General features: G+C 44.6%; 1 protein-coding gene across 13 annotated transcripts in view; it reads right to left on the reverse strand.

Moving 5' to 3' along the window:
• The window catches only part of efr3a (EFR3 homolog A (S. cerevisiae)), an 87195-nt gene that overhangs the window by 40936 nt on the left and 32354 nt on the right, over positions 1 to 13905 (reverse strand). For all 13 annotated transcript variants that reach the window (XM_061695291.1, XM_061695289.1, XM_061695287.1 and 10 more), the window contains 4 exons: positions 11044 to 11120; positions 10818 to 10945; positions 9340 to 9490; positions 5735 to 5856 (listed from right to left, as the gene is read on the reverse strand). In XM_061695291.1, the coding sequence (XP_061551275.1) occupies positions 5735 to 5856; positions 9340 to 9490; positions 10818 to 10945; positions 11044 to 11120 (478 nt within the window). The remainder of the gene's footprint in view (positions 1 to 5734; positions 5857 to 9339; positions 9491 to 10817; positions 10946 to 11043; positions 11121 to 13905) is intronic.

Below are 13905 nucleotides of genomic sequence, written 5' to 3' on the forward strand. Positions count from 1 at the left end.
TCCCTTCCTCCTTGACCACTTCCGAGGGTATTACAACACAGATCTGATCGGCATCGGCCGATAATTAGCATTTTATGCTGATTGGCTAATCGGCTTTAATATCATAATTCGGAGATCCGATCGGCTTTGTAAAAGACATCTACTCCCCGTCACCATCGTGTACAATATATTTGAATCCAAAAGCTAGTTTATTTTTAGTCTTGTCACATCGTTTGACGTAGTGCTGTAAATATCTGATCACCAATAAAGTTTTTTTTTTTTTTTTTAATAAACATGGCGCCGGTGTGGGACAGACAACACAACACGTCTGAGGCAGACATGCAATACGTGGATCAGACTACAAGACAAATTTGGTCTCTCACAATTGCACTATGTCAGACGACCGCAATAAAATCTTGTATTCAGATCAGCTAGTCAACTCAAACAATAACTGATCTCGCCATGTGTTTCTAAGAACAAAATGGGGGAAAATGTGCTGGTGGTCCCCGGTGCTCGGGAGAGGACGCTCGTTTGAGGACTGCTTGAGATATGTTCACGTACTTTTAATACGATACCGCTCGCAAGCAGGCAATAAAACATTATGTAGCCTAGCAAGCTTGTGCTAGCACTAACGGTTGTGCGTAAACATGCAGGCGTTCTGTCGAACCATGCTCTAAAGTTTCGGTGTGGGTGAAGTAATTTAATTACAATAAAGTAATGTAATTACAGTAAGTTAGCACGCATTATTTCTGCCATGTTGTAATGTTGGTTTGACCTGACTGTTTAGAATACATGAACTGAACAGAGCAGTGATTTCCAACCTTTATGGAGCCAAGGCACATATTTTACAATTGAAAAATCTCACGGCAGACCAACAAACAAAAATGTCAGAAAAAGTGGATACATTAATTACTGTATGTACTTCCTGCCATCTAATAGAAGACCATTCATTTGTTCTGTCAGTCACTATGCCTCACTGGCAGGAACAGATGAACAAAGATACATTATTTATTGTCAGTATATACAGTAAATGAGTAAGTCATTTAAATAGACATTGTTCCATCTTGTGATTGGATCGTTGATCGGTTATTTAAACTCACTGATCGGCCTCCAAAATCCTGATCGTGCAAAGCCTAGTATTGGTATATACAGTAGCTGCCTATTACCGGCAGGAAAAAGTTAATTGAGACATCTCACAGTGCTTAACAAGCACTCTGAATACGTTACATCATGTTATAGTCGCGCAAACTATCGTTCCATATTATGGTCAGTGTAATACCATCTTATCTGCAAGTGGCTATGCTACGTTTTGAGTCAAGTCAAAAAATGCTAAGTTTGAAGTGAAATTTATCTACGTTTTCTTGCCTGACTGAAAATATTTCTAAAGCAGAAAATACAGTTTGCTGCTCTATGTGAAATTGAGAAACAAAACAGTTATCTAAAAAAAGAAAAACAATTGGAGCTAAATTTTTCAGTGAAATTACTATTTTTTTCTTGTACATTCATAATTGGTCTTTACCCAAACAACAATATAATTTATCCAAATAATTATTTGATTAAGTTTTTAGTAGGATACTCAAATACCTGATAGCTGCAGCCCTAATCTATACAGCTATATTTATTTTTGAAAAAAAAAAAAGTTATTTGAAGATGATGCATCAACAGACATACATATATACTTACATAGAAAGATGTATACAAAATATCAGAGAGAGAAAGAGAGAGAGAGAGAGAGAGAAAGAGAGGGAGAGAGAGATATGGGTGGTGGCCAAAGGCAGGGACCTTCGCGATTTGATTCCCAGCTACTGAAGCCGGCTCTTGGGATGTGGAATGTCACCTCTCTCAGGCAGGGAAGGAGCCGGAGCTGGTATGTGAGGTTGAGAAGTTAATTCAGACTCTATTATAGTCGGACTCGCCTCCACACACGGCTTGAGCTCTGGTACCAGTCCTCTCGTAAGGGGTTGGATTCTCTTCCACTCTGGATTTGCCTATGGTGAGAGGCGTCGAGCAGGTGTGGGTATACTTATTCCCCACGGCTCGGCACCTGTACATTGGGGTTAACCCCCATGGACGCTCACGTGGGCCAATGACAGTGAGACCTGGAAGGGCATGATTGGGAGGAACGGCCCCCCAGATCAGAACCCAAGTGGTGTTCCGTGATTGGACTTCTGTTCTTAACATGGGGTGGCCATAACGAAGACCATGTTCAAACATAAGCTTGTCCTTACGTGCACTTGGCACCAGGACACCCTAGGCTGCGGTTCAATGATCGAGTTTGTTGTCGTGTCATCGGACTTGCGGCTGAACATCTTGGAACCTCAGGTGAAGAGCAGCGCGGAGCTTTCAACTGATCACCACCTGGTGGTGTGTTGGCTCCGATGGTGGAAGAAGATGCCGGTCTGACCTGAAAGGACCAAACGTATTGTGAGGGTCTGCTGGGAATGTCTGGCAGAATCCCCTGTCAGAAGGAGTTTCAATTCCCACCTCCGGCAGAACTTCACTCACGTCCCGGGGGAGGCGGGTTACATTGATTTCAAGTGGGCCATGTCCACGCCTCCATTGATGGTGCCGTCAACCAGAGCTGTGGCTGTAAGGTGGTCGGTGCCAGTCGCGGTGGCAACCCCAGAAACCTTTGGTTGACACCAGCAGTGAGGGATGCCGTCAAGCTAAAGGAGGAGTCCTATCGGGCCTTTTTCTTTTGGATATAAATACAGCGGCTGAAATAAGTATTTAACACATCACCATTTTTCTCACTAAATATACTTCCAAAGGTGCTATAGACCTGAAAATTTCACCAGAAGTTCCTCCACACGAGCAGTCTTCAAATCTTATTTCAGTAACTGTATGTGTGTATATCCATCCATCCATCCATTTTCTATACCTCTTATCCTCACTAGGGTCACGGGCGTGCTCAAGCCTATCCCAGCTGGCTTCAGACGAGAGGCAGGGTACACCCCGAACTGGTCAGATGGTGAACGTTGGCTGACACCCATTTTCAGGTCTCTCCGGAGATGCTCAATTGGGTTGAAGTCAGGGCTCTGGCTGGGCCATTTAAGAACAGTCATGGAGTTGTTCTGAAGTCACTCCATTATTTTAGCTGTGTGCTTAGAGTCATTGTCTTGTTGGAGGGTGAACCTTCGGCGCGGTCTGAGGTCCTGAGCACTCTGGAGAAGGTTTTCGTCCAGGATATCGCTGTACTTGGCCGCATTCATATTTCCTTCGATTGCAACCAGTCGCCCTGTTCCGCACAGCGTGATGCGGCCACCACCATGCTTCACTGTTGGGACTGTATTGGAGAGGTGATGAGCAGTGCCTGGATTTCTCCACACATACCGCTTAGAATTAAGGCCAAAACGTTCTATATTGGTCTCATCAGACCAGAGAATCTTATTTCTCAGCATCTTGGAGTCCTTTCAGGTGTTTTTTTTTTGCAAACTCCATGCAGGCTTTCATGTGTCTTGCACTGAGGAGAGGCTTCCGTCGGGCCACTCTGCCATAAAGCCCCGACTGGTGGAGGGCTGCAGTGATGGTTGAATTTCTAGAACTTTCTCCCATCTCTGGAGCTCAGCCACAGTGACCTTTGGGTTTTTCTGAACCTCTCTAACCAAGGCTCTTCTCCCGATTGCTCTAGGAAAGGTTCTGGTCGTCCCAAATGTCTTCCATTTAAGGATTATGCAGGGCACTGTGCTCGTAGGAACCTTAAGTAGAGCAGAATGTCTTTTGTAACCTTGGCCAGATCTGTGCCTTGCCACAGTTCTGTCTCTGAGCTCTTCAGGCAGTTCCTTTGACCTCATGATTCTCATTTGCTCTGACATGCACTGTGAGCTGTAGACAGGTCTGTGGCTTTCCTAATCAAGTACAAATCAAACACAGCTAGACTCCAATGAAGGTGTAGAACCAGTAAAGGGTCTGAATGCCGGGCAGCCGTGGCCCAATGGTTAAGATTATCGCCTGCTACCGTGGGGGGCCAAGGATTAAGACCCCGACTGGACCATCCGCCGGACTCACGGCTGTGGTGTCCTTGAGCAAGACACTGATACCCCGAAATGCTCACCTGGTGCTTCAACTGCCCCCTGCTCCAGTGTGTTCCACTAACGTGTGTGTTCACTGTGGTGGGTAAAATGCAGAGAACAAATTTTGTGTGCATGCATGCATCTTCATGACAATGAAGGGTGATTCTTCTTCTTCTTCTACTCATGGCTGTGTGATATTTCAGGTTTCTTTTTAATAAATATGAAAAAACTTCAACAATTCCGTTTTTTCTGTCAATATGGGGTGCTGTGTGTACATTGAGGGGAAAAAAAAAAAGATTTTCGCAAACGGCTGCAATATAACAAAGTGAAAAATTTAAGGGGGTTCTCCTGCCCATTGTGTGTGTGTGTGTCATCATTATTCTGGCATTTAGCAAATAGAAATAATTTTGGTTCTCCTAATTTACCTAGAACAGGAAACGTTTACTCATTTCATACAGCCATGGCTAAAAACATTGGCACCCCCAGGGTGACACTACTTTTCGCCTTGACTGTATAAAGACATTTTTGAAAAATATTTTTGGGGGATTTTTTTTCAAATGTACACATCTATACATCAACATATATGTCTATATTTATACAACTATCTTTTATATGTATACATCTGTTTACACATCTATATCTATAGCCATTAATCAATTGACATCTTTATTTTTACATCTATATATTATAGTTGTATCTATACTTCTATCGACACACACAGTACAATGTACAGTATCTATTAATGTTCGGACTCTGGGTCTACATCCCCACTCACTATTCGTGATGTAAACGAGCGAATAACGAATCAGATTTGAATGTTTATTCCTTGTACTTTTCCAAAATAATAGTCCAACAAATGAAAAGTCCAATTTGATTATTATTGAACCAGTAAAGGAGTATGCTGGCATGTTTTGTCTTCTGACTGACGCAGTTTTCGCTGCGTCTCCCCAACAGAAAAGTTTTTCTTCTTCGTTTAAAATGGCTTACTTTAACGTTGCTCCCTCACCGTAGCTTGTCTCACATACAATCCTGGCTCGTTGTGTTTTGCGCTTGCTACTGGTCCATTAATTTTCATCGACGGAACCAAACTGCCGCTCTTCCAGCTAGCCTACTGGCTACTTAGTCTGGTACCTAGCCACGCTAGCTTCACGGTGTGTTGGATCTAGATTCTCCCTCCCTCTCTCTCCAATATGTTTCCTTGCCACGGCCCCCATCTCCAGTGATGGTTCGTTTTCCTCTCTGTGGTATCTGTGCTGCTCTTTGGATAGCAAACCTCCTCCAGCGGTGACCACCCCTTTTTTATTATTTTTTTTTAATGGAGCTCTCAGTGAAGCCACAATGTGCACATGCGCGGAAGCAATGTAATAAGGCAAAATTGCAGTGACAGTAACCAAAAGCATTGCAGCACTTGTCAGCATAAAAAAGTGTATTGACTCGTTTTGATTCAAATGTGAACATTCTGATTCAGTGTTCGCTTTTTTTTTTTTTTTTTCTCTTCCCCGCCAATTCATTCGACTTACAAAGCGTTCGTTCGTAGCGCTTCAATACAGCTATCCAAATCTGGATAAACAATGTTTTGATCAAAGAATCATTCACACAGCAGAGGTGCGATCCTGGTCCCACCCCCCACTGATGACATTACAGCCGAGGAGGCGACATCATCAACAAGCAACGAAGAGCGCAACAACAAGCATCACGAGCTGTCACGAGCCAAGCGGTCGCTTGTGAAACAAGCTGCCAACCTGGTCCTGGTGTCCAGGTCTTCGTGGGTAGAGTGGCACATGGCGCTGAACTGAGAGACGAAGAAGTCGTAACGGCGGTGGTAAGATGGAGTATCCTCCTCGATGTTGGCAAACTTTACAAACTGGGTGCACGAAACAAAAACCTCCATTAGTTGCAAATTTTGAGATGACACACCATCAGCGTCACCATTATCAAAATTAGCTGTTGTTAGTGGTCTCTAACAGTTGTTAAGCATTTCTGTGACAGGGACTCTCCACGCTTAGCTTTATCAACAACAGGTACATTACATTACAGCGCTGGGTGATTCTAGGTCGGTCACGGTGATCAGCTGTGTGCACATTTACTTGATCAAACGTGGTGGAAATGAGCGTGAGAACAGCCGATCAGAGTTGACCTTTTCCTCCTCCACTTTCGTTTGTGTAGTGTGGTGCAGAAAGGATTTGTCACAGTCTGTCGCCACAAATTTAATTTGAAAAATATGTTTAAAACGTTTGCTGTCACACCACTGTTCCAATATTGCACGTGGCTCTTCTTTGCTTTGTTAGACATTGCACTCTATTACACGATTAGTTTTTTCCCCCCTTCAACGAATAACTGGTGACAAAACACAACCACACTGAGCATGTGCTGTGCATACCTGCAAAACACAAGACTGTAAACTAGTTATTTTATATTTTCTACATTTGTCATGTTGAGTCAAAATTGTTTTAATATTTTTCTACGTTCATCTTTTTTTTCCTCTATTTTATTTACAGCACTTCATCTAAAATAAGACGCTGAAATGCTCTCTAGTTTCTTTCCTTTTCTGTACAGATGCTTTAAAACAGAGTTTCAAAACCTCTGTCCATCCATCTATCCATCCATCTTCCGCTTTTCCGGGGTCGGGTCACGGGGGAAGTAGCTTCAGCAGGGAAACCCAGAGTTCTCTCTCTCCCAGTAACTTCGTCCAGCTCTTCCAGGGGGATCCCAAGGTGTTCCCAAGCCAGCCGGGAGAGTCCGCTCCAGCATATCTTGGCTCCTCCCCTGGGCCTCCTCGCGGTGGGATGTGCCCGGAACACCTCACCAGGGAGGCGTCCAGAGGGCATTCTAACCAGATGCCTTAGCCACTTCATCTGGCACCTGTCGATGCGGAGGAGCAGCCGCTCTACTTTGAACGCCACCCGGATGACTAAGCTTCTTGAGTTGAAAAACAGTATATAAAAAAAAAAAAAAAAAAATAGTGATAATATTCGGACAATAGGAAAAAATATATTGTAATAAGTTATTTTTGCCACATGGCCCAGCCCTACTGTATTATACCTTATTGGCCCGTGCCTGGGTGGCTTTTCTCCAGGCACTCCGGTTTCCTCCCACATCCCAAAAAGATACGTGGTAAGTTGATTGAAGACTCCAAATTGCCCGTAGGTGTGAATGTGAGTGCAAACGGTTGTTTGTTCCTATGTGCCCTGTATTTTTTTATTTGATGTTCATGCTCTGATTAAAAAAATTATAATAATCAGAAGTTACTCACAAATTACTCTTAAAGTTTTTTTTCATTGAGTACTTTCTGACTCTTAAGTAAATATTTGGATGACTACTTTATCCTGAGTCATACTATTCTAAAGTAACAGTACTCTGACTTGAGTACAATATTTGGCTACACTACCCACTTCTGGTTACAGTGCTGTTGAAAATAGTACAATTTTACCAGGTGGCAGCTTCTCCTTGGATTTTCTCCATAATCTCACAGTTTCATTTGTTGAACTGCTTCACAGTTCCCTTCTGACTTTGCAACAGTGATCAATTTCTTCTTAAAAGTAGCAGGGGAACTTTCCAATGTTTGACTCAACATTTTTCATTTTATTTTTTTTTTAACTTGGGAGATGTGCTCCGCGAAGTGGCGAAGAAAGTACAAGAAATATATCTGCCGAAGACGTTTGTATTCCAGCGCTGCTCTGCTACACTTGGACCGTTCGGAAACTCAATATGTTGTCGGAATGTGCAGAACACGCACACTCTCGGAGTTTAGGGCATCAGATTGAATTTCCGAATGCACCCCCGGTGAGCAGTGAACCATTTTATATATAAATTTATAGCAGACATTACATTTCATATTGGAATGAAAGCACATCTTTTTGACAACCCTCAGGTATCGGTATACGTTTATACAATGCAAATGTTTTTGTTCCATTTTCCTTATACCCATGTATGATACGCCTGACTTGATTTTTTGGGGGGGGGGAAAAAAACATGTATTATACACAAGATAAATCATTGGTGATAATCGTTAAGAAATCTGCAGTATCACGAGGGCGCAAAGAGGAGCCGCAGGGAACAATTTATCTTTGGCTTTGTGTCTAATGAGCAGCTTTCAAGCCGCCATCCTTTTCTTTTTTCTGCACCGTGATGCATCAACAAGCGCGCGCACACGCACACACGCACGAGAACACTACATAGCAGACGTGGCTGCTTTGTGAGGAAAATGTCATTAACCCGAGTGTGAACCCCGAAGCGCCACCCTGCCTCCAACCTGCCCGCTCTTTCATCAGCCTCGAAATACCACAGGCAAATTTAAAAAAATAAAAATATAAAAAAAACTCGTAAATGAAAAGACCACATAAATAATGTAATTCAGCCTCCTTCTGTGACAAACCACCCGCTGTGAGCAGGTAATTGTTTTTATAAAAATAAAAAAATAAAAAAATAAAAAAATGAAATGAGAAATCTTGGGCAGCACAGTGTTATTGTGGTTGGCAGTTCTGTCTCATAGTCAGAAGATCCGGGCTTGAATTTGTGTTGGAACATCTGTGTGGAGTTTGCACGTTCTCCCTGTGCTTTTTCGATGTGCCCTTACAACGGCTACCGACCAGCCCATTGTTCGTCTAGATGCACTCTTGACTTTGACTGGCCACCAGTACATTGTTTTTCTTTATGTGGCCAGCTCATAGTTACCCTAATGTGGATAAGATGTATAGAAAATTAATGTATATTTTTGAATATTCTGCATTCACCTTGAAATGTTTGTGAAGGTGACAGTGAGCCTGATATTTGCTGGCAGCTCTTGCGGGCTCATAATAATAATAATAATAATAATTAGACGCGCATTTCCCTGGATGTGATAAAAGCCATTTTCAGCTCCAGCATTACGCTTAATTAGCTGCTTAAGCGCTAACGTGCGCCTGCGGACAGACTGGTTGACTCCTTTATCTTGTAAAAAGTCCTTAACAAAAAAAAAGAAAAACTCAAAAGCTGTTTCATATTTGAGTGCTGACAAGCTACACAGGTGAAGAGGACTTTCTCATTAAACAGACATGCAAACACCAAAGGCATGAAAAAGGTGACAAAAAAACAAAAAAGAAAACATTGTAGGAGGGTCTGGGGGGATCCCCCGGGCCCCCACAGAGGATTTGTTTTATTTTAACATAAATTAAGCAATCTGAAAGACTGAAGAGTACAATAAGGGAAAAAAAAAATCTTCACACAGAAAAACTTATTTACACCGCTGAAGTACATGTTGTAAGATTATAATCAAATTTGCCTCATATCTTTGCTTTTTTTGTTTTGACAACCAACACGTGTAAATCAAGGTTACACTGTATAGTTACATGTTACATCGTCGTCTCACCGAGTTGGTCCCCAGAACCTGCAGGTCTGGTTCTCTGGACTCCAGTAGCTTGGCCACCATGTGCAGGAAGCTCTCCACAAAGGGTTTGATGCTCTGCGAGTGGCACGCCATCAGCAGCTGATCCAGAGCCTCCATGGCGATCACCACATTCCTGAGCACACACGCACACTTAGGTTTTTAGCTTTGAAACATTTACAAGGATCACAAATTAGGTGCTTTTCCACCAACCAGCCGAGGGAACTTTTGAGTTCCTGGTAGCAGGAGTTCCTGGTTGCAAAATGTTCCTGTGGCTTATGTGGTTTACGTCTTCATCGTACAAATTAGTTCAGGGTAGCTTAAGCAACTGAGGCTGCTGTTGCTCATTACATTACTTCAAGCTTTCAATGTCTTATATCTTAATCTAAATTACAAATATTTTCGATACTTTTAAAACCTAACCCTTTATCCAGGTGAGGCAATTGAGATTTAACTCATATTTGCAATGCCAGCCTGGCTGCAGACAGTCTTTGAGCTTGGGAGTTTTATTATGTACAGGTATAGTTCAATAAATTAGAAAATATTTATTATATTTTATTGAGATGACATACCTAAATATATTGTGCAACAGAAGCTTTCAGATGACTACAGATGTGATTTATCAGCGGAAAAAGGCAAGAGGGAGACTGACTGGATTGTACTATCAGAGCATCCCCGCGAGCCAGCTTCACGCCGGTGTTTGTCTCCTCTAGCCAAGCCAAGGAAGACGCACACGCCCGCTTGGGCTCGGATCTTGACGGTGGCGATCACAGAGTTTGTCCAGCCTGCACCTTCTTCCCCAAAAGCGGCTTAGCGGGAAAACATAAAGATCGGTGTTTGGAAACCTCACGCCCCTCAGCCCCGGCCGAGAAAGACACACACGCCCGCTTGGGCTCGGACCTCCGCTCCTTAGTGGCCTTGCCGCCAGGGCGATGGCGGATAGTGGCGAGGTTCATCACCGTCACACTCTATGTTGAGTTTTGCTTTTCAATGTGATTTAAACCTTTTATTTTGAACCCTGCGTAACGCCACATAATGCCGGTTCTGTGAATGAAAAAGTAATCACAGAGGTCTGTCACCCAATCAACTTTTGTCAGCACAGGCCGCCCCCTCAAAGAGTTCCTGGTAGCTCCAGGAAGACCCTATCCGCCAAGAGGAATGAAATAATCCAGGGGGAACCTTCCATACCCTGGTATTTTTTTTTCGGTCGGGACACAGGGGGAACTGAAACTCCCGGGGTCAATAGGGAAGTTCCTGCAAAGGTTCCTGTAGTGGAAAAGCCCCTATTGTGTGGGGAAGTATTCCTGCAGAGGCGAGTGAGCTAACCCAAAATAGGCACATAGCTCAAATGTAGTAGCTCCCTTTTGCTCAAGTGTATTGTGACTGAACAATATTCTCTTGCGGCAACTGCTTGAGGTGTTATTAGCTAGCCGATGCTAATACGTAGCATTGCTGCTACTCACCCGTAGCGATGGCGCACCACGTCGCGGCTGAGACGCTCTGCCAGGTACGCCCCAATGCGGTCCAGCTTCTCTGGAGCCGACACGGCGTAGAAGGTCAGCTTCTCCATGTCAGACTTGCTCAGACCGTCCTGAGCCCGAAACAAAAATACATACGGGAATGCTAACAAGAGCTAGCTACAGTGTTAGCTTTTTTCGGTTACATGTATGTGAAATTTTAAAATCTTACCTTGGGGTCCTCGGGGAAGATGTTGTCCACCAAACGTTTGTAGCGAGGCCTCAGCGGCCCGCAGCAGCCACATACTCCTGCGACACACAACAACAACACGTAAGCATGATAGCACTAAAGACGTTTAGCTCATGTCAGCACATTCGGAAAGTCATCCATCCATTTTCTATATATCTTGTCCTCATTAGGGTTAGGTTGAGCTGGAGTCTATCCCAGTTGACTTGGGGCCAGAAGCAGGGTACACCCTGGAATGGTCGCCAGGCAATTGCAGAGCACATATAGACTGAGAATGCACTGGTTGCCATCCAATATCAGGGTACATGTAGAGAAACAATGGACTGGTCGCCAGCCAGTGTCAGGGCACATATAGACAATGGATTGGTTACCACTCAATGTCAGGACACAGAGATATATAATGGACTGGTCGACAGTCTATATCAGGGCATACTGTATATAAACAAACAATGTACTGATCGCCATTCAAAGTCAGTACACAAGTACTGCAATTTCTTTTCTATAATGCACAATTCTTCCTCCAAAAAAGTCTTCAGAAGTCAATAGAATGCATAATATAGAGGTATAGTAACAGTTGGAAAATTCCTTCATGAGGTATATTCAAAATTATATATTTTGTAAGTAACATTAGCTTTAATGATGTGACTTCATAATTTAGCATTCTGTTTAACATTGAAAATACTTGCATCTAATTGTGTTCAGTATTGAGGCAGTGGTGCACCTGAAATTTATAGTTTTAACACTGGTTTTAAGGAACAATTTTTCCTCTTAGCGTAACATAAATATAAGCCACGAACTTGCCCAACTCTGTGATAACACGGCTGGTCAACAATCTCCATACCACTTTCATTCGTGGTGCACAATGATTTAACAAATGTTAACACACATCATCAGGATGCAGAGGGTGGATAAACACATGGAAGGTCTATTAACAACATTATTACCTATTTAGGGGATAATTGGTAACACTAACTGGCAAAACAGCATTTTTAACAACTATTAAAACGATGCTTTGCATGCTGGGACATTCTCCTACGCTGCGGGGTAACGTTGCTATCAGAGCTGGTCTGCAGTGGAGATGTTTTTTAATATATTTGCAACTTGTTTTTATCAATGTAAACATCACAATTTAACAAAATGGAGGTCAGTCATCTATTTAGCACAGTGGTTGCGATTGCCCCTCCTTGAGCCGTCACCTTATCGTGGTGGAGGGGTTTGTGTGTCCCAATGATCCTAGGAGCTAAGTTGTCTGGGCTTTATGCCCCTGGCAGGGTCACCCATGACAAACAGGTCCTTCGGGTGAGGGGACGGTTCCTGACTGTTGTTTGTGCCGATGCACCAAACAGCAGTTCAGATTACCCACCCTTTTTGGAGTCCTTGGAGGGGGTGCTGGAGAGTGCTCCCCGCTGGGGACTCCATCGTTCTGCTGGGGGACTTCAAGGCTAACGTGGGCAATTACAGTGAGACCTGGAGAGGAGTGATTGGGAGGAATGCCCCCCCGCGATCAGAATCTGAGTGGTGTCCTGTTATTGGACTTTTGAGCTCACCACGGCTTGTCCATAACGAACACCATTTTCAAGCATAAGGTTGTCCACATGTGCACTTGGCACCGTGACCCCCTAGGTCGCAATTTGATGATCGACTTTGTGGTCGTGTCTTTGACACTCGGGTGAGGCGAGGGGCGGAGCTGTCAACTGATCACCACCTGGTGGTGAGTTGGCTCCGATGGTGGGGGAAGATGCCAGTCCGACCTGGCCGGCCCAAACGTATTGTGAGGGTCTCCTGGGAAGGTCTGGCAGAATCCCCTGTCAGGAGTTTCAACTCCCACCAGGGGACATTGCGTCCGAATGGACCATGTTCCGTGCCTCTATTGCCGAGGCGGTCGACCGGAGCTGTGGCCGTAAGGTAGACTGTGCCTCTCGTGACGACTTTTCCCAAGTCTGTTGGTGGACACCAGTGGTGAGGGATGCCTTCAAGCTGAAGGAGGACTCCTAATGGGGCCTTTTTGGCCTGTGGGAATCCTGAGGCAGCTGATGGGTAACAGCTGGCCAAGCAGAACGCAGATTTGGCGGTTGCTGAGGCAAAAACCCGGACGTGGGAGGAGTTCGGTGAGCCCAGGGAGAAGGATTTCCGGCGTCTCAGGAGGGGGGGGAGCACTGCACCATCAACACTGTGTATAGTGAGGATGGGGCACTGCTGACCTTGACTCGGGACGTGAGTCTGTGGGGAGAATACTTCGAAGACCTCCTCAATTCCACGACACACCTTGCCATGAGGAAGCAGAGTCTGGGGTCTCTAAGGTGGCCTCTCCTATCTCTGGGGTTGAGGTCACCAAGGTGGTTAGAAAGCTCCTCGGTGGCTGGATGAGATTCGCCCAGAGTTCCTAAAGGCTCTGGATGTTGTGGGGCTGTCCTGGTTGACATGCCTCTGCAACATCGCGTGGACATCGGGGACAGTGCCTCTGGATTGCCAGACTGGGGTGGTGGTCCCCCTTTTTAAACCGGCTCTACACCCTCAGCAGGGTCCTCGAGGGTGCATGGGAGTTTGCCCAACCAGTCTACATGCGTTTTGTGGACTTGGAGAAGGCATTCGACCATGTCCCTTGCGGAGTTCTGTGGGGGGTGCTTTGGGAGTCTGGGGTAGCAAACCCCCTGATACGGGCTGTTGGGTCCCTGTATGACCAGTGTCAGAGTTTGGTCCGCATTGCCAGCAGTAAGTCAGACTCTTTTCCGGTGAGGGTTGGACTCTGCCAAGGCTGCCCTTTGTCACCAATTCTGTTCATAACTTTTATGGACAGAATTGACATGTAAGCATCTGGTCCTGGCTTGGCCTTCCTGTCAAATTTTA

This window comes from Phycodurus eques, chromosome 13 (assembly GCF_024500275.1).
Source record: "Phycodurus eques isolate BA_2022a chromosome 13, UOR_Pequ_1.1, whole genome shotgun sequence".
Classification (NCBI taxonomy): Eukaryota; Metazoa; Chordata; class Actinopteri; order Syngnathiformes; family Syngnathidae; genus Phycodurus; species Phycodurus eques.